The 26773-nt window shown below is 47.8% G+C and overlaps 2 protein-coding genes across 10 annotated transcripts in view; one reads left to right on the top strand and one right to left on the bottom strand.

Moving 5' to 3' along the window:
• LOC112442253 (uncharacterized) overlaps positions 1-26773 on the bottom strand; it is a 116097-nt gene that overhangs the window by 6424 nt on the left and 82900 nt on the right. For 8 of the 9 annotated variants that reach the window (XR_009491268.1, XR_009491269.1, XM_059877372.1 and 5 more), the window contains 7 exons: positions 21422-25378; positions 20711-20897; positions 18477-18827; positions 15931-16144; positions 14611-14834; positions 14390-14504; positions 1799-7863 (listed from right to left, as the gene is read on the bottom strand). The gene's annotated coding sequence lies outside the window, so the exon portion shown is untranslated. The remainder of the gene's footprint in view (positions 1-1798; positions 7864-14389; positions 14505-14610; positions 14835-15930; positions 16145-18476; positions 18828-20710; positions 20898-21421; positions 25379-26773) is intronic. The other variant, XM_059877370.1, reaches the window with a different exon arrangement.
• The window catches only part of LOC101905746 (polycystin-1-like protein 2), a 107987-nt gene that overhangs the window by 18834 nt on the left and 62380 nt on the right, over positions 1-26773 (top strand). The window contains exons 6-16 of the mRNA XM_059877377.1: positions 4893-5113; positions 6788-7192; positions 9771-9848; positions 12776-12825; positions 14511-14628; positions 16298-16505; positions 18564-18684; positions 19390-19531; positions 20641-20817; positions 23501-23646; positions 24578-24763. Coding sequence (XP_059733360.1) covers positions 4893-5113; positions 6788-7192; positions 9771-9848; positions 12776-12825; positions 14511-14628; positions 16298-16505; positions 18564-18684; positions 19390-19531; positions 20641-20817; positions 23501-23646; positions 24578-24763 — 1852 coding nt within the window. The remainder of the gene's footprint in view (positions 1-4892; positions 5114-6787; positions 7193-9770; positions 9849-12775; positions 12826-14510; positions 14629-16297; positions 16506-18563; positions 18685-19389; positions 19532-20640; positions 20818-23500; positions 23647-24577; positions 24764-26773) is intronic.

The following is a 26773-nucleotide window of genomic DNA, read 5'->3' as shown; positions in this document are numbered from 1 at the left end:
CTTGCATGGCAAGCTGTTTTGTTTCTTTGTTTGTCATGGGCAACTTTCTACATTTCTGAAATTATCTCAGTGCCTTAAGGGACAATTAGCATAAAGTGAGATTTGTCCTGGTGCTGGATAACTCAGTGCCACCTACTGGCAGATCAGGGTGTTGCCGTTATTCTTGGGTCTTTATTTCAAGTCACCTCTGGACACCTCTGAGTCTGGAGGGCGACCTTCCCTTCCCATTAAGCTGTATCCCATTCATGTCAAAGCAGTGTATACAAATCAGTAAGTGAGGGAGTCTTGAACTAATTTTTAAACTTTTCATTGAGGCACAGGTGTGTACAGAAAAGCGCATAAAAAGATACAGCTCAATTAATTTTTACACAAAAAGCTCGGGCATATAACCAGCATCCAGATCAAGAAACAAAACATGATTCTCCCCCTAGAAATCCTCCAGGGCATCCCCAAGGATGATTTCTAACATCACTGAATACTGTGACCTGTGTTTGAAGATTATATAAATATAACCATAAAGTATATTTTCTTTTGTGTCTTACTTCTGCTCAATAAGCATGTTTCTGAGATTGATCCATGTTATTGTGTATAACTGTGGCTTCTTTTTTCTCATTGCCATATACACTCTGTTGTATGAATATTCCTATCTATTCATTCATTCTAGCATGTCAATGCTACATGCATAGGGGTGGTTTTGCATTTGGATTATTATTAATACAACTTGTACAGCTGTGAACATTCTAGTAAATGACTTTTCAAGCACATATGTACACATTTCTGTTGGGCTTATACCCAGGAGTGGAATTGTCGGGCCATAGGATTATTAAACTTAAGTTCTTGTCTCCATTGCTTTGTTCTCCGAGCATAGCTTCTCTTTGTTGGCAGCAGTTACTAAACCACTTTGTGCTCTTCTCCCTTGGGTAAGATCACTGAGAGAGAAATCAGGAAAAAAAAAAAAAATCCATTTCTCTGCTCTTTAGTCCTGGGCAATTTCAGTTGGCATCAGAGTTTAGAGAATGAAATAAATTGCTTCTTCCAGATGGATTGCTAAAAAACGGGCTAGATTCAAAGCTATCCTTCACATTTCTATAAAGAGTTAGAGCTAGTTTATTCTTAAATCTACATTGTTTGATATTAATAATGGACACTCCAGCATTCTTTTGATTAGTGTTTACTGTTACATCTTTCTTTATCCTTTTACTTTTAACTGAGCCATACTGTCATATTTAAAGTGGGCATCTAGTAGACAGCATATGGTTGAGTCTTGGTTTCTATTAAATTCCATCTGGCATAATAATTGTTATGTTTAGACCTTTTACAATTGATATAATTATTGATATAGTTAGATTTAGGTCTGTTATTTTGTTATTTGTGTTCTATTTTACCCTCTGTTTACTTCCTCCTTGTTTCTCCCCTTTCTTGCCCTCTTTTGGATTATTTGAATATTTTCAGTATTCTATTTTTGCTTATTTATTGGCTTTTTTGGTAATACTTATTTGGATAATGTTTTAAGTAGTTTCTTTGGGGATTATAATATATATATTTAAACTTTCACTTTATTAACTCTCAGTGGTAAAATATTCACTTAGAGTTAATATTTTACCACTTCAGGTAAAATGTTAAGGCCTTGTTAGCATATGGTTTCCTTTGCCTTTCATCTTTTATGTTATAATTGTCAATTGTAGGGCACTTATATACACTGAAAAGCCCTTTCAACAGTTATGCGTATATGAAAGAACTTGAGAGGAAAAAACCAGTCTACATTTAAAAACCAGTCTACATTTACCGAGACATTTACCTTTTCTTGTGCTCTCCCTTCATTCCTGAAATTCCAAGTCTCCCTCTGATATCATTTCCCTTCAGCTGGAAAAACTTCCTTTAGCATTTTCTTTAAAGTAGATTTTACAGCAACAAAGTCTCTTAGAGAATTTCTTTATTCCTGATCAGTTCAGTTCAGTTCAGTTCAGTCGCTCAGTCATGTCCGACTCTTTGCGACCCCATGAATCACAGCACGCCAGCTTCCCTGTCCATCACCAAACACCAGATAATGTGTTTATTTTGCTTTAATTCCTGGAAGATACTTTTGCCAGCTATAGAATTATGTGTTGACAGTTCTTTTGACACTTTGAAGATGTCATTCACTATCTCTGACCTCCACAGTTTCCAAAGAAATCTACAGTCATTCATATCACTGTTTGCTCTATGTGGGAGGCAGGTCACTTCAGTTGTGTCCAGCTGTTTGTGACCTATGGACTGCAGTCCTCCAGGCTCCTCTGTCCATGGGATTCTCCAGGCAAGAACGCTCGAGTGGGTTGCCATGCCCTTCTCCAGGGGATCTTCCTAACCCAGGGATCCAACCCACATTTCTTATGTCTCCTGCATTGGCAGGCAGGTGCTTTCCCAATAGTGGCCCTGGGAAGCCCCTCACAATATGTAGTGTATCATTTTTTTTCAGACCGATTTCGAGATTTTCTTTTTATTCTTTTGATTTTCAAGCTATTCAGCAATTGTGTGGGCATGCTTCAAGTTTTTTTGCTTGTTTGTTTTTTGTTTACATTTGGTTTCATAGAATTTCTTGAATCTTTGAATTTATGTGTTTTGCCAAATATGGAAAAATTTCAGCCATCATTTCTTCAAATATATTTTTCTACAGCAACCTCTCCAGTGCTAAAATAACACAAATGTTTTACTTTTAGATATTGTAACACAGATTGCTGACATTCTACTCATTTTAAAAAATTAAATATTTTTTCCCTCTGTGTTCTTTAGGTTGGATAGTTCCTCTTGCTCTTTTAGTTAGGTGACTTTTCCCTCTTCCATCTCTGTTCTGCTGTTAAATCCATCCAGTGAATCTTTCGTTTCATACACTGTGCTTTTCATTTCTAAAATTTCCATTTGGCTTTTAGTGGTTTATACTTTTCTGCTGAGAATGTCTATCTTTCCATTCATTTCAAGAGGATTTCCTTTTATTTCACAGAGCATGGTTATAATCCCTGGGTTAAAGTCTTTGGTAATTTCAATATCTGAGTCATCTCAGAGCTGACATATATCGATGATATTTTCCCTGAAATTTGGTCACATTTTCGTGTTCTTTGTGTATCAGGCAATTTTGAATTGTATTCTGGATGTTTTGGGTAGTAGGTTCCAAGACTCTGGGTTCTTTTTAAAATGCTCTGGAAAATGTTAATATTTTGTTTGTTTGTTTTGTGTTAGCAGACAACCAACCCAATTAGATTCAGACCGCACATTCTGACTTGCCTTCTGTGAGCAGAGATTCCCACACCAGTTCAGTTTCCAAAGCTGTCAGGTTCCGTTCCACTCGTGTGCCACTTGGGGTGCTGGTTTCCGCTGCAGTTTAGTCCTTTACTAAAGGCTTTTACTATGTTTCTTTGGGTCTGTTCTGCACATGCACAGTTTATGGGTGAACTCGTGATTCATGCTAGGTCACACACAGAATCAGGGAGCTCTCCTCTCTCCTTTTCAGGACTTTCCCTACACTCTCCAGCTTCCACAGTCCCCTTTCCATGGTTCATCTGGATAGAAAGATCAGTTTTCTCTTAGGTATTTCTGCATCATCCCACACAGTCCGTGCAGCTCCAAGAGAGAGGATAGCTTGGGATGGGGATGGGAGAGAAGAAGAGATAAACAACACAAAACAAAAAATGGGTATTTCCCCTGTACGCTCAGACTCCCTAGGCCCCTTTCTCTGGTCCCCTGGCTAACAGAAGGGATTTCTATCTGGGTTTTTGTTTCCTTTACTCACTGTGCAGTACCATGACTCAGGCTACCACTGGGACAAAGAAAGCAGGAAACCCCCATCTTTATGGATGGCTCCTGAGCTTCTGACTTTGGTCCTGTCTGCCTGCTGGAGTTTCCTTCTCAGGGTCCTCTCATAGTTTCGTTTTGTCTTCTGCCCGTATGTTAGTTGTGATTAACGGGAGAAACAGGCTCTCCTAGGCTAACTCCAGGCCACTGTCCTCCAGGCTTTTTCACAACTGTGTGCTTCTGTAAACTATTTCTCAGCACTTGCTATGTGCTAGGTGCTGCGCCAGGTGCAGGTACACAGGGGGAACTGACAGTGACTATCTGCACCGACGGCCCTGCAGAGAAGAATGACGGGGAATAAGCAAGGTCACCTAGGAGAAGCAGAGAAGCCACAGTGTCTGTAAAGGGAATCCAGGAAAACTTCCCAGAGCAGGCAATGTTTAAAATGAGAACTGAAGGAAGACCAAGAGTATGAGCAGAGAGAAGGGCAGGAGTTTTCCCTGCAAAGAACGGCATGCTTACTGGCCTTTGGGTGGGGAAGAGGTGACAAGTCCTATGAACTGCAAAGAGGTCTGAGCTACTAGGATAGTCAGAGAAGGGGAGTGTGGCAGGGGATGAGGAGAGGGACAGGAAGGGAGATGATGGGGATGTTTGCAGGCCATTTTAGAGATTTAAATTAGTCCCCTCGGGAAAATGAAAAGCAAAACAGCCACAATTTTGATATGTTTGGACTCTGATCCCATTTTACAGATGGGGAAAGAAAGCCCAGAGAGGTAGACTGGGCACAGTATTTTACAGACTAAGCAAGAAGGCCCGAAGAGGGGGTTTGTATGGACCACAGAGGCAATAAATGGCAGAAAACAGACTTCCGGCCAAATATTCGGCTCCCTGGTTAGTCAGAGCTATTTCTTCCACTTCTCACTTGCTTTGGGAGTCTTAATGTAACCTTTGTGAACACTGAGACCCTGGCTTGGTCGTGTAGCATCTTTTTGTTCATTCTTTTTATCTTTGCAGAGCAGGGAAGATGTGCCGTGGGTGAGTACATGTGTGCACACGTGTGTGAATGCATGTGTTAGTGTGAGCCTAACACTGGTAACTTTTCTGACTGTTGCTGGCAGTCTGTCCAGCAGGGTGACCCACCAATTCACAGCCCCCGGGGATTTCACCGTGTTTGCTGAGTGTTCAACCAGCGAGTGGCATGTGATGGCTCAGAAGCAAGTGACGATTCAAGACAACACGGAGAGGCTCCGTGTGACTGGGTGTTCTGGCCTGACCACGTCAGGAGCCAGCCCTCTCTGCTGGGCAGTCTTCGGGGACCCTCTGTGGATTCAGGTGGAGCTTGATGGAGGTGAGTCTACAGAAATGGTCAAGATCAAAGCAACCTTGATTTGCCCCAAATCTATCCATCCAGCTCCCAGGCTTCAATGAATACTAACAGCAATGATTTATGGAGTCAGTTTTTTTAGCCATTCATTTATCTAGCACCTAGTGTATACCAGAACCTTGTCTAAGTGCTTTATATATACTAGCCCACCCAGTATATTTTACAAAGGAAGAAATGGAAGAAATGTTTAGAAATTTGGCCTAAGTCACAAGACTAGTGAGAGCAACTAGCCTCCTAAAGATCCTTGGCATGCCCATGTCCCATTTCAAGAAATGGACTTCCAAGCCACCCCTGTTGAGGGAATGTGAACAGTAGTGGGAGGGCTGCCAGCTGGGCCTGAGCACATCTCAGCGCTGCCAGCATTGACCAGCTTGGCACAACCACACTGCCCCCAGTTCAAGCTAATATTCAGCTGCACACACTGGTACAGCCACAGCAGCTGTTATGGCTGGTGTACCTCTGGTTGCTCAGTTTCCCTTCTGACTGGTTACAGAGGCCATTCTGCTTGGTCATCATGTCCATTTTGATTGGTCATGGTATCCATTCTGATTGGTCATGGCATTTATTCCAATTGGTCACAGCAATATTTCTCATTGGTCACAATGTCCATTCTAATTGGTCACAGTATCCATTTAGATTGGTCACAGTGTCCATTCTGATTTATCAGGACATCATTCTACTTAGTTAGTGCCCATGCAGTGGCAGTTGCTAAATATTTTGCCTATCACCCCTTCTGTCCATAGAGAATCCTTCCAACCAAGACCTGACCTCATCCGAAGCAGCGTCTTTCCTCAAGGCACAGGTCCAGTCTGAGATCTGGACAGAGGCCACTGAGTGGCACAGAGCTGTGGAGAGGACAGGTCTCAGCCCAGCCTAACACCTCCTGGAGCCTCACTCAGAGCAGTAACTCCATGGAGCTATAACTGGACTTTATTTTATTTTATTTTTTTGCCATTGCTTTTTATAACTGGACTTTAAACAGTGCTTATGGCTCCTTTCTGTTCTGGTGTTCTGGTTGGCTGAAGATGCAACCTAGGTGCACCTGAAAAAGCTTAAGATAATCTTTTTTCATTCTACAAATATAACTGAGTGACTACTCTTTGCCAGATATGGGGAAGGCAGCCATAAACACAAAAGTCAAGATTCGTGTTCTCAGAGGGCTACCATCACCATCATCACCCTCATCAACAACACCATCACTCAAACAAGAAACAGACTAGCTTGGTTTCTATTGGAAAGAATATTAATCTGGGGGCTTAAATCATATTTTAAGAGTCAACCACAATATTTAGCATCCAGGTAGCACAAGCACCCGCAAGCTGTAAGGGAGCCCTATCTTAATGTGAATGGGCTGAGTTCTCCCACTGGGCAGGCTTTCAGGTGGCCAGTCATGGAGATGGAAATAATTAAGACTTTGCAGGTGAGCAGTGAGGACCCCAAAAGAAAAATCACTTGTGAACCCAATACTCAAGAGATCCATGTTAATTATCTGGGGGAGGATATACCCTTATATATGTCTTTATATCCACATCTATGTGTGTATGTGGACTCTGACCTCACAGCTGGAGTCTGAACTGTCTCAGTATAATCTACTGCATGTTGTTACTGACATCCTTAAAAGTTTCTTACTCCACCTAGGAACAGGGGTGACTTACACCGTGCTGCTAGGTAACACAACCCTGGCTGAGTTCACCACGCAGAGGGGCCCGCTCCCCTACAATCTGACCCTGGACAGAGGAGTCCAGCGCCGAACGGGCCCAGGGATGCACCACCTGGAGATTCGAGCCACCAACGACAGCACCAACTCCGCCCCCTCCAGAAACATCACCGTCCGCTTCGTGGAGGCTCTGTCGGGGCTGCAGGCTTCCTGGGCTTCTGACCACTTGGAGCTTGGGCAGGACCTATTAGTCAATGTCTCGGTGGCTCACGGCATCCCGGAGAGTTTGACCTTTGAGGTGGCAGGACTCGATACAACCTTCTCCTATGAGAAAGAGAACCTCAGAGGGTCATTTGGGACTTACCATGTGGCGGTTCCTCTTGAAGGTATTTGGGGTGTGTGGCTCCCCTTCCAAACCTCCCTCATCTTCCCTTTCCAACTTGGTGTCTAGGGTCCTCTTAGTCAGTTTCTCCATATGCCCAAGACACAAACGTGGTTTACAGCAACCAGCTGAGGTCACAAAATAAGGAAGACGCAGAGGCCATCTTCAGTCCTGGAGCTTGTAGTTATAGGGATTCTCAACACCGGCACTTCTCACATTCTGTTGTTCAGTTGCTCGATCATGTCCGACTCTTTGTGACCCCATGGACTGCAGCACGCCAGGCTTCCCTATCCTCACTGTTTGGAGTTTATGCAAACTCACGTCCATTGAGTCAGTGATGCCATCCAACCAATTTATTCTCTGCCGCCCCCTTCTCCTGCCCTCAACCTTTCCCAGGAGCCAGGGAAGCCCCCTCCTGACATTTGGGACCGGATAATTCTTTCTTGTGGGGACAGTCCTGTGCATCACGGGATGTTTAGCAGCATCCCTGGCCTTGACCCACTAGATGCCAGTAGCACCAAATCATGACAATTACAAACGTCTCCAGTCACTGCCAACTGCACCCTGGAGAGCAGAATCACCCCCATGGAGAATCACTGGAAGTGAGCAGGCGTACTTGGATCTCTTCCATCATTTCTAGAGGAGAATGTGTTTCGGGAAACTGCAGTCCACGCCCTGTGGGGAGAGAGACGGGTAAAAAAACGACAGGGTGGGAAACAGAGGGACAAGAAAGGAAGTGCTGGGACGCTGGCGGGAATAGACGATAGGGCAGCAGACTGGCTGGCACCAGCCAGGGCAGGAGGCCACAGCTGACGTGCAATTAATCTGGAAAGAACAGAGCTCTTTGAGGCCAATGTGGTGAGGTCAGCAGGCAGGAATGTGATGAAGCCTGCAGAGTCTCCAGCCCACCCAGGTCCCCTGCCCTGGACCTCAGACGTGTGTGAGAAGGTGGGGTAATGAGGTGCAGGTGTGGGCCACCATGCCCTCAGCAAGGGAGTTGGTTTAAAAAAAGAGAGAGAGAGATGGCAGAAGGAACGACAGAGTCAAGAAGAGAAACACTGCAATTTTGCCAGGTACCGAATGGTACAGATTGGAACAAGAAGAATCTGGAAATGAAATGGAATGACAATGGAAAATACAACACAGAGGCTACAGATCAAATGCAAATTAATTTTTTGTCCCCTTTAAAGTTACTCAGTGGGGGATGAGAGATTAAAATCTCTGTACACCCTCTGGCTTTTGGACTCACTCTCAGATGATAAGCAGTCTTCTCCTCCCACGAGAAGAACAGACTGGATGCCTCTGGGATGAAGGGGGTGAGGGAGGGGAAAGGGCACCGGGTAGGAACAGACGGCCTTCACGTGACGGCACCGGCCCTGCTCTCGGGGCCCTGCAGGTGTTTGCAGCTGCCTCTCGGAGGAGCTTCCACGGGCTCCTGCGGTGGGGGTAATGCCTCTCCTTCGGGGCCACATCGCCTCAGCTGGTGCTTCTCCTGTCACCAAGAGGGTCCCTCTCTCTGTTCTCCTCATTCTCTCTACCATCTCCAGTGCCCTCTCTCCGGAGGGCAAACGTCTGGTCCATAGCAAATTCTCACCCAGTCCTTGGCTGCTACCGGCCAACTGTAGTCATTTCCCAAATGCAGAAATGCCACCTTTCCTGTCTTCCCTTCCCCCTCCCTCCACCTGTCATAGATCATTCCTTCAAGGCCATGAGTAAGGAATTGCCCATGGGAGTCTCAGTTGGCGCTAGTGGTAAATAATCTGCCTGCCAATGCAGGAGATATAAGAGACACAGGTTCAATCCCTGGTCGGGAAGATCCCCTGGAGGAGGAATTGGCACCACACTCCAGTATTCTTGCCTGGAAAATCCCACGGGCAGAGAGGAGCCTGGTGGGCTATAGTCCATGGGGTCACAGAGTCAGACGTGACTGAGTGACTGAGCACAGCACATGTGAGTCCTCAGCCCCAAAGAATACAAACCCAGCTGTCCAAGGGCCCTCTCTGGAGACCTTCTTTCCAGGCTTGAGAAGAGAAGAATGCAGCACCCACCCCCCACTTCCCCATGAGAGAGGCAAGTTGGGGATACACATGTAGCAGCAGCTCTGTCCAAATCCTCTGACAAATCTTTCTCCCCGCTCTCCACTCTCTTGACCCTTTAAAACCACAGCAAGGCCCCCTTCTTCTGGAATCTCCTCTCTCATCTGGCAAATGAGGACTACTCATCCTTTGAACTTCAGCCCTGGCCCCTGCCACACCCCATAAACATTTCTTTCTCCTCCAAGGTGGAAGCAACCCCCTAACCTGTGCTCACACCGCTCCCCATGCCAATTCCTATCCTGGAGAGCCCCACGTGCCTACTAGACCATATGGCCCTGAGGACAAGGACCACATTTCATTCATGTCTGTGTCCTCAGAGCCTTGCTCCATGCCTGGCATACAACAGGGAATCATTAAATGCTTCAATGATGAAAGAGTCAGATGCTGCGCTCAGAGAACTGGAGAAGCACAGGCTGGGAGAACTGTCTCAGAGTAAGTTGAATCTCTGATTACAATGCCCATAATTCTCCACTTTTTGTATTGCAGGCACCTTTCTGGTCACTGTACTGGTGAGGGACGCCTTCTCAAACTTGAGTTTGGAAATTGGAAGCATCACTGTCACAGGTAAGAATTTTCTGAAAAGGGGTAAAAAATTTGTGACTAGGGGCATCTACACTGGCTCAGGATCTAGAAAGAGGCCCCTCAGAAACAGAGCTTTGAATACTTACTTTGTTCTACAGATAATAAGAATTTTCTGGTTACTCTAAACAGGCAATAATGTAAGCAGTATAACATCCAACCACTGATACAGAATTCTAAAACATCCAGACTTGTATTACTTACAATCCTTTTGGCTTCAAGTAATAGAAAGCCCCATCTAAGTGGCTTTAAGTTCAAGTCACATTATCTCATGTAATTGGCTAGGAGGTAAGTAGTTCCAGGGATGGTTCAATGGCTTGATATCACCAGCAAGGACCCAGACTCCATCTGTCATTCTGCTCTGTCATCCCCAGAGCATTTGTTTGATCCTTAGGCTTGTGCCTCATGTAATCAAGATGGCTGCTGCAGTTCCAGACATCACATGTCAACCCAGCATTATCCAGCAGCAGCAGAAACCCATTTACCTGTACTCATCTCTTTTTTAAAAATAATTTTCTTTCCTTATTTAGGTCGTGCTGGGTCTTCGTTGCTGCATAGGCTTTTCTCTAGTTGCAATGAGCAGGGCTACTCGCTAGTTGTTATGAGTGGGCTTCTCACCACGGTGGGTGGCATCACTTGTGGAGCAGGGGCTCTAGGGTGCACGGGCTTCGGTAGTGGCAGCTTCCAGGCTCCAGAGCATGAGCTCAATAGTTGCTGTGGTGCTCAGGCTTAGTTGCTTTGTGGCAGGTGGGATTTTCCTGGCCCAGGGATCTTGCATTGGTAGGCAGATTCATTACTACTGAGCCACCAGGGAAGCCTCCGTCTTCTTTTTATTTGGGGGTGGGTGGGTACTGTTCCACTAGTCCCTAGCAACCTTCCCTTTAAATACCATTGGCCAAGGTAGGGTCATATGCCCAACTGCAAGGGATGCTGGGAAGCCAGCATTTTTAGGCCCTGTGGGAGAAGATGGATTCTGTCAGCCAAGAGAAGGCTGTTGGTAGGCAGCCAGCAGTAGATGTCACTGTCTGAAAGTCTGCCTTGAACATGGTTGCCAAAACTTTTGAGGAGCAAGAGACAGAAAAGCAATTCAAACTGGCTCAAGTCAAAAGGAAATTTTATCAATTCTCAGAAAAGTCCAGGGTTTAGGCACAGCAGGATCCAGTCACTCAGTGTCTTCAGAAATCTGCCTCTCTCCATCTCTTGATTCTATGTTGGCTGCAGTCTGATTCCCTCTTCCTAAGTAGTAGCAAGATGGCCCCAGGCTTCAGTCCTTAACCCCGAAGAGAAAAAGCATCTCTTTGTTGACATTTCCACCATAAGTCCTGACGCTGCCTCTCACTTGTCCCAGCTTGGTTCATGGTCCCTCCTAGACCTGCTGCTGAGGCCAGGGGGAAGTGCTACTCAGGGCAGATCGGGGTCACACGTCCACCCTGGAACCTAATGTAGGATCAGATCCTCCCACAGGACTGAGAGTGCGGAGGGATGCTCCCCCAGGGAAAAAACATCACCTGTAAGTGCTGTTATCAAAAGAAGGTGGCAGGGACACCTGGATGGGAGGGAAACATGAGATGTCCATTCTGCTGTCCACAGCCCTCCTAGGAGTTTCCACACATGCCATTCAAGGCCCAGAGAGGTTGAGTGACTTTGCAGAAGTCACTCATAAGTCACTCAGTTGATTCATGGCAGGACCAGGGGAGCAACTATCTAGATTTCTTTATTCAGGGACCATCTTCTTTCTTAAGGTTAAGCAAGTTCTCTGGGTCTAGCATTTTAGCTTTGCTTTGCATAATTTTATAGACATTCAAACTTATCATTATGAGAATGAGAATTTACTGAGAGGGAATTTCTTTAAAGATCAGTGATACTTTGATATTAAAATATCCAAGCCACCAGGGCCTAGTGAATCACATGGAATGACCAACCCTAAGTGCTCAGCTTAATCACTACACTTTAATTAGGCAGTAATCACACTCACATTTCAGTTGTCTTCAGAGCATATCACCTGAGAGTACCTACTCCATTTTTTAAAAACTTGACACACTAATGTTCTTTATGGATGAACAGATGACAAAGCAATTATATATAGCACAACACTCAGTCCTCCTGGAGCTTTGAAAAATAAGGGTTGCCTTCAGCCTTCTTTACAGCTGTGTATGCTCAGTCGCTCAGTTGTGTCTGGCTCTTTGCAGCCCCTATGGGCTATAGTCCACCAGGCTCTTCTGTCCATGGCTTTCCAGGAAAGAACACTGGAGCAGGTTGCCATTTCCTACTCCAGGGAATCTTCCCAACCCAGGGATCAAACCTGCATCTCTTGCGTCTCCTGCATTGGCAGGTGGATTCTTTACCACTAGCGCCACCTGGGGAACCCACTCTTGATGGATGAAGCATCTAATACTCAGTAACTAACCTGCTCAGGTTCACACAGCTGGTTAGAGGCCAATGAACGGATCCAGAAACACACCATGGTGCTCTGAGTCCAACTCCTACCAGACTGGCAGAGCAGCTTGTACCCATCTCTCCCCATTCTGCATTCAGTGAGGTCAACTTGGTGTCTTGAGCTCTGCTTTATGGGATCATTTGCACCACAGAAATCCACAAGCACTACAAATCAGGGCTCCCACCCTCACCGTTTAAGTGCTAGGTAAACATTAATAGAAAACAGTTGCATGTCTGACCTAAATCTTAAGTTCTACCTGCACTGGCAGCTGTCTACCTCTTTCTTACCTGCAAAAGCAGTGTCTCTGGGCCAGTGGCAAACATGACAGTTTTGCTTCTGACCTGTTTGCTATGACCTGAATGTTTGCTATGCGTCCCTAAATTATTTTCAGAGACAGGCAGATGCTCTGACTCTGCCCTTTGGTGACCTTATAAACACCACCAATGTTTGACACCCATCCCCACTGTGTTCACAGCTCCTTCCAGTCTCCAAGAACCACCCCGAACAAAGGTCCAGAGAAAGAATGTGAGTATTTTTAAAAAACGCTTAACCTTACAAGAAAAAAGGTGTCTAAGTACTCTGTTTTATTGGGGTTTGGGCCTTTCGGGTGCTAACAGCAGAGCACTAGCAATCAATGAGATTTCTTCTGTTTAAAAAGAAGCCCAGAAGAAATCAAATGAAGCATGCTCTCTAACCACAACAGCACTATGCAATAAGTCAGTAATAAGTTATCTAGGATATGTAGATAACTATCAGACATTTTGGAAATTAAACAGCACACTTCTTTTAAAAAAAAGATCAATGGATCAAAGAAAAAAATCAGGATATTTTTAAATATTTCTAAGTGATAATAATAATACAGCTTATCCAAATATATGGGATGCAGCTAAGGCAATGCTCAGAAGGAAATTCATGGCTTTTAACGCTTATTTTAGAAAAAAGGCCCAGGTTCTTTAGTGTTTATAGCAAGACTAAGTCTTTGATTCCTTGCTGTTGACTTTTTTCTTGCATTTATTTCTTCAACAACAAGATTTACTGTGCCTCTACAATGTTCAATGTTCAGATATTAGGAGCTGGGGATACACTGGTGAATAAACATATGTGTGGTCCCTGCCTTCATGAAGCTTAGTGGGTGAGACTAACTAACAAATTAGCAAAGAATAAATAATTGTGATGTGTCTAACTAGAATCAATAGGGTGTGGTGACAGCAACTAACAGACTATCACATGTACTATTAAATGTGACCAGACAAGACCTGTTAAGAAGTGACATTTAAGTGGAGACCTGAAGGTAGGATAGTCAGCCACCCTGTTAGGAAGAACAAGTGCTGTCTGGGTGCATAGATGAGAAGGCTCTGAGGTGTGTCAGGGGAGGAGGAGGATGGAGGAGATTACTGAGATGGGCAGAGGCCAAATCACACGGGGTCTCGGGTACGAGGGTGTTTGGTTTTATTCTTGGGCCATGGAGACCCCTGGGGGTTGAGCTCTGTTGCAGCCTCCTGTTATTCCCAGGCCAAGCCCTCTGGGCCTGAGCTTTCAACAGGTCCAACCAGAATTGATCCTGGAGCACACTGCACTCCTGACAATCCCTTTCTTAGAATCCATGTGCTCTCTGTCACTGCCCAGCTCACCCTCCCTCCTCCTTCCAGAAGGCTCCAGGGTCCTGTCCTCTGGGAAGCTTAGCCCAATACCAGCTGTCTGCTGTGTAGAGCTAATAGCTCTGCAGCCTCTCTGCTCCAGACACAAGAGGACGCGCATCACTATTATTCTCACTTGATATGCAGCAACCCCAGGAGTCAGACAGGATCAGAACCTCCAGGGGAACAGAAGCTCTTAGCCTACTGCCTCCCTCATTTACATTCTCATGATCCCCTGAGCGCCCTCTACTGCAGCAGTTAGCACTCTGCGTTTTAATCCTTGGTCTTCTCGTCTGTCCATCAGAGGAGACGTAAGGGCAGGGGCTGGGTCTCTCTCTGTTTCTGTATCTCTAGGCATCAAGCACAGGGCCTGGCCCATAGCAGCCGCTGCCAGCACAGCTGAATGTATGATGAACCCTTAGCCGCCAGTCCACACCAGGCTAGTGACTTACCTGGTGATCCATCCCACTCCACACTTTACACTGTGGCCATCTCTTGCACAGACTGCTCTGGGGCGGAAGGTAGGGTGCCAACTGTGGAGTGTGTCTCACTGGCCAGCTGCTTCTTCTGCAGAGAGACAAAGGGAAAGTGGAGCTGTACGTGGAACCTGGTCAGTACTTGGATCCTTTCACCACAGTGACCCTGGGCTGGCCGGACAGGGATAAGGACTTACGCTTCCAGTGGGCATGTGGTAGGTGGTCTTAGAGCTCTGAACTGTCTTATCTCATCACGAAGCGATGGATGGCGGTCAGCTTTTGCTGCTCTTAACCTTCACACCAGGATTATTCATGCTTGACATTTTGTGTGCCTTGTATGTGCCAGAGGTGGTGAATTCCATGGAAATGGGAGGTGCGGGGAGCAGTGGCCTTGAAGGCAGGCAACCAGAAGAGGCACTATCTATAGAGAATTTAGGAACAATAATTAGACCCTAAAATCAGTCTGCTTTTTTATTATTGCCACAAATAATGTCAGTGGTAAGACACTCCTCTCCTCTTGGACTCCGTCCCTCTTTTAACCTCCACGCTTTTGATATGCCACAGTTTAGAAAGAGGAAATGATGAGGCCTTTTCTGACAAAACTTTTTTGTCAACCACTAGCACCTATTTTTAAGAAGTTGTTGTTCTCCTTTTTACGGGGATAGTTAACTAGGTGTATGTGCTCAGTTGGGTCCGACTTTTTGTGACCCCATAGACTGCAGTTCACCAGGCTCCTCTGTCCGTGGAATTTCCCACATAAGAATACTGGAGTAGACTGCCATTTCCTACTCCAGGGGAATCTTTCCATCCAGGGATCAAACCCGCGCCTCTTGCACTTCCTGCATTAGCGGGCAGATTCTTAGATATATCTTACCTATGGATATGTTCCTTTAGAAATAAAATGAATGCCATTCATACTGTATATACTGCTTTTGTTAACCATTTTTTTATTGAACAATATATCCCATATATTTTTAAGTCAACATATTCTTCTGCACCTTGATTTTCATAACTGCATAATAGACTGTCAAGTTGCTATATGGGCATTTACTCACCAGTGCCCTCTTTTTGGACACCGAGTTTCTTTTGAATTATTTGCCCTTAAAAACAACGCTATAATGAACATCCTTACAATGTTCAATTTCTATTTGCATCTGTGATTACTTTCATCAACAAGTTGCAAAGTCATGTAATGTTTGAAATCTTTTGATATGAATCGGCAAGTCTCACAACACCCTTCAGCATGTTAGTTCTTATTATCTGAATTAATAGAGGATACAACAAGTACAGACTTTAGGCGACTGAGCTGATGGCCTGACCCCCAGGCACGTCCTGTGAATGACTGCACACTGAGGGTCGTTGGGGTAGTGGATAAACACTGATCAACAGAGTTGAAGGGCACAGATTTCCTGAGCTGATATAAAGCAGGAGATGATCTGCAGCCTCCCAGATGGAGATTCGTCCTCCCAGGTCCCCAGTGTACCCCCAGAGACAGACAGCTGTGGACAATCCCTTACATCAAGAATAAGAAGATGCCTAGAATGTTCTCCAGGCGGGGATATTTATCCTCTCAGCGCCTCTCCAGCTATAGGCTGTCCTGCTCACCAGTGCAAGTCACCGATGCGAAACAAGCCAACAAACCCTGCAGGTTTGCTTAGAGTTTGGGTGAAGCGAGGGTCATTTTCCCAGCAGCATCCTTCTGCAGCACCATTCCTGCAACCTGAAAGTGAACTGAAAAAAAAACACCAAAATCTCTATTTGGAGCCAATTTTCCTATCAATGACCCATTTCTTCTAAAAACCCAAACCAGAAGGTAGCCACATGTGTCAAGTTCAAGGTTCCTGGGTGGATTACAGTGTTGACCCACCTCTCTCTCTCTCTCAGGGCGCTGCTGGGCCCAGTGGAGTGACTGTGTTGAGAGGCAGCTGCTCCGCACAGACCAGAGGGAGCTGGTGGTTCCACCGTCCTGCCTGCCGCCCTCGAACTCTGCTGTTACCCTGCGCCTGACAGTCTGGAGAGGCCCGGAGCTGGAGAACCTGGGGGAGCAGTGCCTCTATGTGTCTGCCCCCCTGGAACTCAGGCCGCGAGTCAGGTGGGGGCGTGAGAGCAAACTCCTGCGGGGTTGCCGTCGGGCCAGGGTGTTCTGACAGTCAACTCTGGCTACACTGAATAAGGGGCAGGGTTTACACTGGTGGGGAAAACCAGGCCCTGTCTCCATTCTCTCTGGAGTCACTCAGTGGTCAGTGATGAATCACACAAATGAATGGAAGGAGAGGGTGTACCTCCATGACAGCTTCCCTGACCCCAAGGCTGCCTCAGCAGAGATGTGAAGACAGAACAGGAATGAATTTGGCCAGGAAAAGGGGGCTTGAGAGAGAACAGAACAGCAAAGGGACAGAGCATAGAACAATCTAGAAGTGAAAGAGGCTGGTGTGGCTGGGGCACAGAGGAAGAGCAGGCAGGGGCTAGCTCGGCAGGGCCTCAAGGGTTGTGTGAGATGCATGATTTTGGACTTTATCCTAAGAGTTCTGGAAAGCCACCAAGACGTTTAAGCAGGCTGGGAATGTGATCATGTTTTGCTTCCAAACACTGGTAGCTGGGTACAGAAGCAGCTGGAGCAGGTAAGAGAGGACTCAGGGAGACTGATTAAGCTCATGCAGGAATCAAGAGGAGAGTTCAAAGTAGCAATGACTGCCAGCTGGGTCCCTGAAGGAAGAAGATGGCTCACTCGAACTGGGAACTGATGGGAGCTGGATAAGGGTTGATTTACAGATGTGGGCAGGGATAAGAGGACCAACCATGGATGACCATGCAGGCTGCAAGAGGAGGAAGCCATTGTCCCTCTTAGGACTCAGGGGAAAGAGGCGTGGATGGCACTCCTGTGAACCCCCTGGGGGCTGCAGCTGCGGGAGAGGTGCCCCTGGAAGGAGCTGGGGCTTCAGCCAGAGGAGCATGGCCTCTGCCAACTACAGGCCATTTGGTGAGGAGCAGGGAGAGTGGTGAATAACTATCCCAATGCTCCCAATTGGATAGACCCAAACAGAAGACAGAGGGTGTTGGAACCTGGTGATGCAGTCTATGGAGCTCAGTCCTGGGTGCATAGAGCCACAGAGTTGATGGCGAGCGGGCTGCAGGGGCAAAGGGAGAATGTCCAGCCCACTAGTTCTAGGGTAGAGAAGTCAGAAGTAGGGAGATTATTCAGCTACTATGAAGCTCATATGGAAAGGATTGGGAATGGGCTGGACACAGCCGGAATCACACTGACCTCTCATTGACTCAAGAGGGGGAATATGACAACACAGAGAAGGCCTAGGACTCAGGTCAGGATGTGTGGGCCCATGTTCCCTCCCCCAGTCAGGATGAGTCACATAACCTCTCTGAGCTCGGTTTGCTCACCTGTGATATGGGAACGCTGATAGGGTTATGGTCAGCACTGGATAAGCCAATAAAAGTGGGACATGGCAGGTATGCTGCAAAATCATAGCATTCACTGGAGCTGAAGCTCCAAAACATTGGTCACCTGATGTGAAGAGCCGACTCACTGGAAAAGACCCTGATGCTGGGAAAAATTGAAGGCAAAAGGAGAAGAGGGGGCAGAGGATGAGACGGTTGGATGGCATTACCGACTCAAAGGACATGAATCTGAGCAAACTCCAGGAGATACTGAAGGATGGGGGAGCCTGGTGTGCTGCAGTCCATGGGGTCGCAAACAGTCAGACATGACTTAGCAACTGAACAACAACAATTGATCGTTATTAGAACTATAAAGAATCGTGGAGATTGATAGCTCTCATCCCCTCACTTTGCAAGTGAGGAAACCGAGGCTCAGACAGGTTAAGTGACTTGTGCGAGGCAGCCTTTCCTAAGTGGCAGGGACGAGATTGGAGCCTGGGGTCCTGTCAGCCTCCTGCACTTTTCATACTGTTATCCTGTGCAGTGAATGGAATGGGGATTCAGGCAGGCACAAACTGCTCCATCTCCATGACCACGGGTATGCCCCGGTTTGGGTTGGGGCAGGGGCTGCTTTTATTCCGCTTTGACTTGAAAAAAGGCCATTTCCTACCTTCTCAAATAATTTGAGAACTGGACCAGGCAAGGTGGCTCCTCAGACTAAGGATCTTCCCAGCTCTGTTCTCTGTCTCCCTTTCAGCTGTGAGGAGAACTGCGGGCCAGTGGATGCCAGCAGGGACGTTATGCTGAGGGTCACCATGGGGGACAGGTCTGCAGCAGCCATGTTCAGCTGGTATTTGGATGACACCCCACTGGAGAAGGTGAGGATACTGGCAGCCTCGAAAAAACAGAAATGTCTTCCCACTTTGACTGACCAGACCTGTGTCACAGGCCCAGGACTGAGCTGGGGGTGGATCAGTCCACTCAGCCCGTGGAGTAGGAGTCGGGGGCTGAGGGCACTGGCCTGCAGAGAGAATGGATGCAGGGGAGAAAAACCAACAATAAACATCGCAGCAGATGCCGTGGGGGCCCCAGCCATCCCTCTTACCAGGCTGATCCAGGCCTCCCCCAGGGCTATGGGGAGGCTGCTGATCCATAACTGTGGGGATCTAACAGCCAGCCCCCAAGCCTTTAAGTGCCACAATTTCTGTGGTGCAGCTTATGCTCCAGAGCCCCCCATGACACCAGGCTGAATGAAGCTGGGTGCCTCCTGAAACCACTTCTTTGCCTCATTTCATTTTCTCCCCACCTCAACTGCCCTCTTGGTTTTCCCTGGGAGCCCTGCCTTGTAAATGCCCTGCACATGAACCCTTGTCTCAGGCTCTGCTTCCAGGGAACCTGACTGAGGACAGATACCCCAACATGCTGGGGATGAGCATTTGGGCTGACCTCGGGGAAAGAGCTGGTGCTGCTGTCCATCCATCGGAGACAAATCCGAAAGGTCTCCCTAGCTCAGAAGCCACTGCCCGGGGGGGTCTGGTGGCCTGGCTGCAGCCTCAGAGATCCTGGGCTGTGCTCTCTTTCAGGCCGAGCCCCTCCCTGAGGCCTGCAGACTCGGAGGATTCTGGCCGCGTTCTTCAATCCTCCTTCAGAGCAACACCTCCACCCTGCTGCTCAACAGCTCCTTCCTGAGGATCTGCGGCCAGGCCGCCCGGATCAGAGTCACAGGTGGGAAGGCTCCTCCAGTCTCTTATCACAGACCCCACCTCCTCCAGAGTGAACCGAGAGGAAGCCAGGGGTGCTGAAACAGGGCCGGCAGTGCGGGGTGGGGCCATACACAGGCTCTGGCGTGAATCCCACCACCGCCACCTTCTAGCTGGGAGACCTCAGGCTGGAGATTTAAGCCTGTTTCCTCACATGCAAGCAGGGCAATAGCAAGGTCTGCTTCTGAACTGTACGGTGCAGGCTGAGCGACACAACATGGTGAGGAAGGCAGACCGTCCCGGGGTGTGCCGTCTGTGTGTCCTGCCAGGTGATTCGGCGCTTCTCACTGAAAACAAGCGCCGGACAGCAGCATGTAGACTCTCAGAAAGATAAATAATGGGGTAATTATTCCTCTTCAGATGAATTCCTTTGATTCGGTATTTCTCAAAGTGGCTCATAGGCCACTCGCCCAGGATAACCTGGTACCATTTTAAGTTACACATTCCTGGGTTCACCCCAAACCTTCTGAATTAAGTCTGGGCCAGGGAATTCATTTTAATTGATTAAAATTCTGTATGCACAACTCTTCCAGGCATGCACTGTTTTTGAAAACTAGGTGATTATAACAGGCGGTTCGGGGTGTTGGTGCAGGTTAGCTGGGGCTCTTCATGGTGCTGTGGGAGCCCTTGGTTTGGGTAGGATCTTCCTCTTTCTAGGTCTTGACTGTGGCCCTTCCAAGCTTGGTCTCTTGAGAAAGTCTTGTTTTCCAATATTTTTCCTCCTCACTAAAGCCCTGTGAGGAAGCTATTGTTATTAGCTCCATTTTACAGATGAGGAACTGAGTCTCAAAAGGTCAAAGCCAAGGTCACATGGAGAGTAAATGGCAGGACTAGGATTCTGTCTCTGTCCAATTTTGCTGAGACCCTGGAATGTCCTGCCTGAGGTGTGAGGGGTAGGGGTGGAGTAGTTAAGATATGCGGATTTCTGAGCCTTACCCCTGAATCTCCAGAGAGAGGCTCTGGAGCAAGGCCTGGGAATCTGCGTGTTAAATAAGTTCCCAGGAGATCATGAGCCATGGTGGAGTTTGTGTGACACCCACAGCCCCTAAGCACATCTTTTGTCTCATTCTCCAGCAGTGACCGGGTGTGCCTATGGGGAGGACACCTATGTGGTCAGCTCCCTGCCTCCCCTGGAGGTGCCCACCTGCACCATTGCCCCAGAGGAGGGGACCATCCTGACGAGCTTCGCCATCTTCTGCAATGTCTCCACTGCCCTGGGCCCCCTGGAGTACTGCTTCTGCCTGGAGTCAGGTACCGGCTCAGGACTGCGCTCACCCCTCACTCCTGGGCTCATTCCTCTCCAAGAGCAGACACCTGTCTCTCTCTGAGAGCTGCAAAAAATGTGTTCTGTGGGTGAGAGAGGTTTGCAGGATGACCCATAACCCCCACCCCAGGCCCACTGACCCAGCCACACACCATAGCAACATGAGAAGCAGGTCCCATCAGTATCTCCTCTGCAACGATAGAGGCCAAAAAGACCTCTGCCCTGGCATGAGGGACATGGGAAGGGTGAAATGGAGGAGGGTGGGCAGAAGTATGACTACCAGGACACCATTCCTTAGTACACACTGGAAGGAGCCCTGACTCCCGGAGCTCTTCAGGACTAACACAGCCCCGCTCACAGAATCATCAGTGATGTTAGGACCCACTTTGGAGAGGCAACAGGGAGTGGGTGATGTCACAGAGCATGCCAGGAGGAGAACCACTTGCAAAGGCCTACAGGAGGAGACGGAGCATGCTGACGCCGCCCACCGCGATGCCCGGGCCAGTGTCCTGTCGCTGTAGCCCCCACCCAGGACTGCCGCAGGGCATCTTCAGGGGAGACGGGAAAGCCACCCAAGGTGTCTCTGCTCACCTGGAATGGGGGTGGCTGGTCCTTGGCAGGCTTATCTGAGTCCTTGTCTCTTCCCAATGAACTTCAGCATTTTATGACCCTCCCAAGAGCTCTTGAAAATGTTCTAGTCAGACTGGGACCATCATCCAAACCGAGGCTCCAGGAGTGTTTCTGGGGGTTCCCCAGTATCTAGCATTAAACACCACAATGATGTAAACTGGACACCTTGACAAGGTGAAGGTGGAGGGGAGCTATCGTCAGATCATGGGTGTCCTTCAAATAGATGTGGAATGTATGTCTGTGACTGGGTCTGAGCCTACAGGGAAACAATTCAAGGAAGGTAAGTAGATTTCATTTCAAATCTGTGTTTCCCTAAATAAAGACACCAGGCCCGCTGCTCCAGTTCTGACTGGTTATTCCGTTATATTTCCTCCTTCTGCCTCACACAGGTGAGCAGGGGGAAGGAAGCATGACCAATATAAAAATGAATTGGCATTTGCAATTCTATAACTTTGTGAATGTTTGCACACTACAATGAAGAGATTCCAATGACAGGCGAGTCCCCTTTAAGGACAAAAAGGATATTCATTCATTCATTCATTTTTACAACAAATATATTGAATTTCAGGCTCTGTTCTAGGTCCTATATATACAGTAATGAACAAAATAGAGGAAGTCTCTGACCTCACTGTATTTATAATCAGTGGTGGAGACAGCTGGTAAACAAAGACACAGGATGAGAGGCACTGTTTTAGATAGAGCAGCCTGGGAAGACCTCTATACAGGAAGTAATATTTGAGGGAGTCTGGATACGCTTTGAACCAGTTGTTAAGATCATCTTCCTTTCCTTTTGCTCCTCTTTCTCCTTATTTTTGTAATTTGGTTTACCACTTTGAATTTTTCTAAAAAATCTATCAAGGGGGATTGTTTTTCTGAAAATCGTCATGGATTCTAGTAAGGCTATTCCAAAGTTACAGCAGCAGGTGATTTCCTAGGGAGGACAGTCAGTCAGTTCAGTTGCTCCATCGTGTCTGAGTCTTTGCGACCCCATGGACTGCAGCACGCCAGGCTTCCCTGTCCATCACCAACTCCCAGAGCTTACTCAAACTCACATCCATTAAGTCAGTGACGCCATCCAACCATCTCATCCTCTGTTGTCCCCTTCTCCTCCTGCCTTCAATCTTTCCCAGCATCGGGGTCTTTTCAAATGAGTCAGATCTTTGCATCAGGTGGCCAAAGTACTGGAGATTCAGCTTCAACATCAGTCCTTCCAATGAATATTCAGGACTGAATTCCTTTAGGATGGACTGGTTGGATCTCCTTGCTGTCCAAGGGACTCTCGAGAGTCTTCTCCAACACCACAGTTCAAAAGCATCAATTCTTTGGCACACAGCTTTCTTTATAGTCCAACTCTAACATCCACACATGACTACAGAAAATATCATAGCCTTGACTAGACAGACCTTTGTTGGCCAAGTAATGTCTCTGCTTTTTAATATGCTGTCTAGGTTTTCCTAGCTTTTCTTCCAAGGAGCAAGCGTCTTTTAACTTCATGGCTCTGGTCACCATCTGCAGTGATTTTGGAGCCCAAGAAAATAACATCTGTCACTGTTTCCATTGTTTCCCATCTATTTGCCATGAAGTGATGGGACTGAATGCCATGATCTTCATTGAATGTTGAGTTTTAAGCCATCTTTATCACTCTCCTCTTTCACCTTCATCAAGAGGCTCTTTAGTTCCTCTTCACTTTCTGCCATAGGGTGGTGTCATCTGCATATCTGAGGTTATTGATATTTCTCCCGGCAATCTTGATTCCAGCTTGTGCTTCTTCCAGTCCAGAGTTCCTCATGATGTACTCTGCACATAAGTTAAATAAGCAGGGTGACAATATCCAAAGTCATAGCAGCAGGTGATTTCCTAGGGAGGACAGTGGATCAGCATAAACTGTCTTCTCTCGGGAAGTATGGAGTCCAGAAGTCCCTGCCGTGCCCTCACAAGCTGTGGCTTTTGTGTCCTTGTCATCAGGCTCTACCTTGGTGGACTTATAGTCACCCTGAGACCTGGGAATGCCCCCTTAATTATTCAATGTCCATTTGCCAGGTTCCTGTCTATACTGTGGCCCTGAACCTGCCCTCCCATCAGTTTACCTGCCACTTGGAAAAGAAAACGATGACTTCATGTTGACAGTGGTCATTTCTGTCTCCAATCATGTGGGGGGCAGACAGCAGACCCAGGCAGTGGTTAAGGTGAGTGGCAGCCACTGTTCCTCTACTGAGACAATTTCTTTTTTATTTGTTTGGTTTTTTAAAATTATTTCTTTGCTTGGCTATGTTGGGTCTTACTTGTGGCATGTGGGATCTTGGCTGCATCACGTAGAATCTTTCACTGTGGTGCACGGACTCTCCAGTTGTGGTGCACAGGCTTATTTGCCCCATGGCATGTAGGATCTCAGTTCCCCCATCAGGGACTGAACCCATGTCTTCTGCATTGCAGGACAGATTCTTAACCACTGGGCCACCAGTAAAGTCCCTGAGATAACTTCTTGACTTGTCTGAACTTCACCAAGAGGGTGGTGGGGTTGAAAGGAGCCAAGGGCATGACCATATGAGGGTTTATTCATTCATTCCTTCAACATATATTTACAGAGCACCTACCACATACCTGGTCCTGGTGATATAGCCATGGGCAAAAGACCTGATCTCTCCCTTTGTAGATCTTAGGACTAGTGGCCAGTACAGGGGAAGGATCCAGGGGATTTGGGGTGGGGTACCTGAGGGAGGTGGGGGCAGAAGAACCTAGAGATGAGTTAGACCAGTGCCTTCGGAGTTCAGAGGAAGGAGGACCAAGATCAGCCACTAGCTCTACAAGGAAGAGGTTGGATAAAATTTCAAGTCAGTTTCAAAGGTGAGAAGCCAGGTGGATGGAAAGACCTGAGGGCACGATGAGGAGGACAGTGAGAGGTGAAGTCATGACCTGCCCGAGGTTTGCTCCAGGTGGCCGTCAGCGCAAGTGGGTCCATGGCCCTCAAGCCCTGGGGGGAGCGCCCACGCCAGGTAAAGCCCTCCAGCCCTACTCTGCTTCACCGTGTGCAGGCTGGGCCATCAGGCTCCAGCTCCAGAACAAGAGCTGGTGGGTTCCGATCCTCCTGCTCTGAGCACATCTCTGCTCTCCTGTTAGGTGGCACCTGGACACACCTGTGTGGAGGAGGAAGCATTCCAGGCCGTGGTGTGGGACAATGTCACCGCCATTCTGCAGGGCGGGCGTGGCCCTGAGCGGCTCTTCCAGCTGGCCAGGGCCGTGTCATCCATACTGGACCAGGGGCCGGGCTCCAGGCAGCTGCCGAGAGTGGACACCAGACGGAAGGTGCTTCCGATGGACCCCTCTGTCCTTTTGCTGGGGTCCTGGGGTCTGCATGCAGCCATCTGGGGAGGGGAGTGGGGTCCATGGGTCCATGGGGAAGTCTTTGGTGTCTTCCAAGTTGATGTCATGTCTCTCTTCCAGTACTTTTAGTGAGTGACATAAAATGAAGCAACCTTTCTCTGCTCAGCTTCATGGAACCACAGGTTTCTAGGGTGGGAGGGAATTTAGAGGCTACCACTCCTGTCTCTTTCTGTTCAGTTCAGTTGCACAGTTGTGTCTGACTCTATGCGACCCCATGCACTGCAGCACACCAGGCTTCCCTGTCCATCACCAACTCCCAGAGCTTACTCAAATTCATGTCCATCGAGTCGGTGATGCCATCCAACCATCACATCCTCTGTCATCCCCTTCTTCTCCCGCCTTCAATCTTTCCCAGCATCAGGGTCTTTTCCAGTGAGTCAGTTCTTTGCATCAGGAAGGGGATGAAACTGAGGCCCAGAGGAGAAAAGTGACCCTGTCTTGGTCATACGGTTCATGGTTTGATGCTGTCCCAGCTGTCACTTACCATTTCTATTGTCAGGCCCAAGACTGAAATTCTCTAAGCCTCAGTTTTCCCATCTGGAAAACAGGAATAGTATTTTCCTTACAAGGTTGTGGTGAATGTTCATAATTACATTCACTGTAGCTATGAGTTAAATCACAGGAAAATTGCCAACATTCAAACAGCTTTAATTCATGAACATGGCTATTCCATGCCATACAACCTAGTATAAGCAACTCTGGCAGAAGGCATGGTTACTTCCACTCCCAGTGCATGCTCTGAGGCATCTGCCTGCACTCACCACACACAGCGTCACACACACCTGGGTGTGGGGGACAGAGGACAGACTCCTCTGGACCCTGAAGGGTTTGCACGAGAGCGCTGAGCACACTGCAGAGGACGTGAGCAGCGTTCCCGGGTCCACATTTCCAGTAGGTAGTGAAGACAAGAGCAAACCCGGGTTGGCTCTTCCCCTGCCCTCCTCCAGCCCTGTCACCCCAGCCCTTCTCCCCACTTAGTCCCCTGGCCCCAACACACATGCACATAACTCCACCTGGCTCTCATTCACCCTGAGCATGACTTACATGCTTCCCTTTGGAGGGGAACTTCCTCTTGGATGCCCTATGATCCTAAGCACACGGACTACATAGCCTGACCCCAGGTCTTCTCATGAAACACTGGGGTCCTGGTGAGAGACAGATGTCAAGCTCTCATTGGGCAATGGAGGAGATTTTAAGAAAGGCTCTGTTGAGAAAACTGGAGGCAAGTCTTCAGAAACAAATGAGAGAGGACACAGGACCCCAGGGGCTCACCCTGAAGTGACCAGCATCCTGAAGGGGCAGCTGTGTGTGTGTAGGGGGCTCCTTGGTAGGAGTGGTGGTTTTTGAAGGATGAGGCCGGCAACCCTGGCAGGGAGGGCGCCTGCAACAAAGCTTCCTGCTCTCTCCTCCCGCCCGCTCGTCTCCTGCGAGTGAATCCACAGGCCAGAGGCCCAGCAGCCTGACATCTCCATGCAGGCAGCCTCTAGGTTGGTGACCAAGGATGGGGAAGATCTGCAGAGGCAAATGTGAGATCATCCATTACCCACCCGAGTTTCCCTGCAGAACAATCTGATACGAGTCCCCTCACTGACAGGACTATTCTTCCCTCCACCCGAGTTGTAGCCTGAATGGGAGCCTGGCTGGCAGCAGACACGCTCAGACTCCACAGCTGCTGTGAAAGACTGTTGTTTTTCAGTTGCTCAGTCATGTCTGACTCTTTGCAACTCCATGGACTGTTGCCTGCCAGGCTCCTCTGTGGGACCTCCCAGGCAAGAATACTTGAGTGGGTTGCCATTTCCTTCTCTAGGGGTTCCTTCCTAACCCAGGGACAGAACCCTCATCTCCTGCATTGGCAGGTGAGTTCTTTATCACTGAGCCACCAGGGAAGCCTGAAAGACTGTTAGGCGATTAGATGAGCAAGTTTTGAGTAGC

The sequence above is a fragment of the Bos taurus genome, chromosome 18 (assembly GCF_002263795.3).
Source record: "Bos taurus isolate L1 Dominette 01449 registration number 42190680 breed Hereford chromosome 18, ARS-UCD2.0, whole genome shotgun sequence".
NCBI lineage: Eukaryota > Metazoa > Chordata > Mammalia > Artiodactyla > Bovidae > Bos > Bos taurus.
The sequence above is the reverse complement of the archived record's forward strand: the minus strand, read 5'-3'. Positions and strand labels throughout refer to the sequence as shown.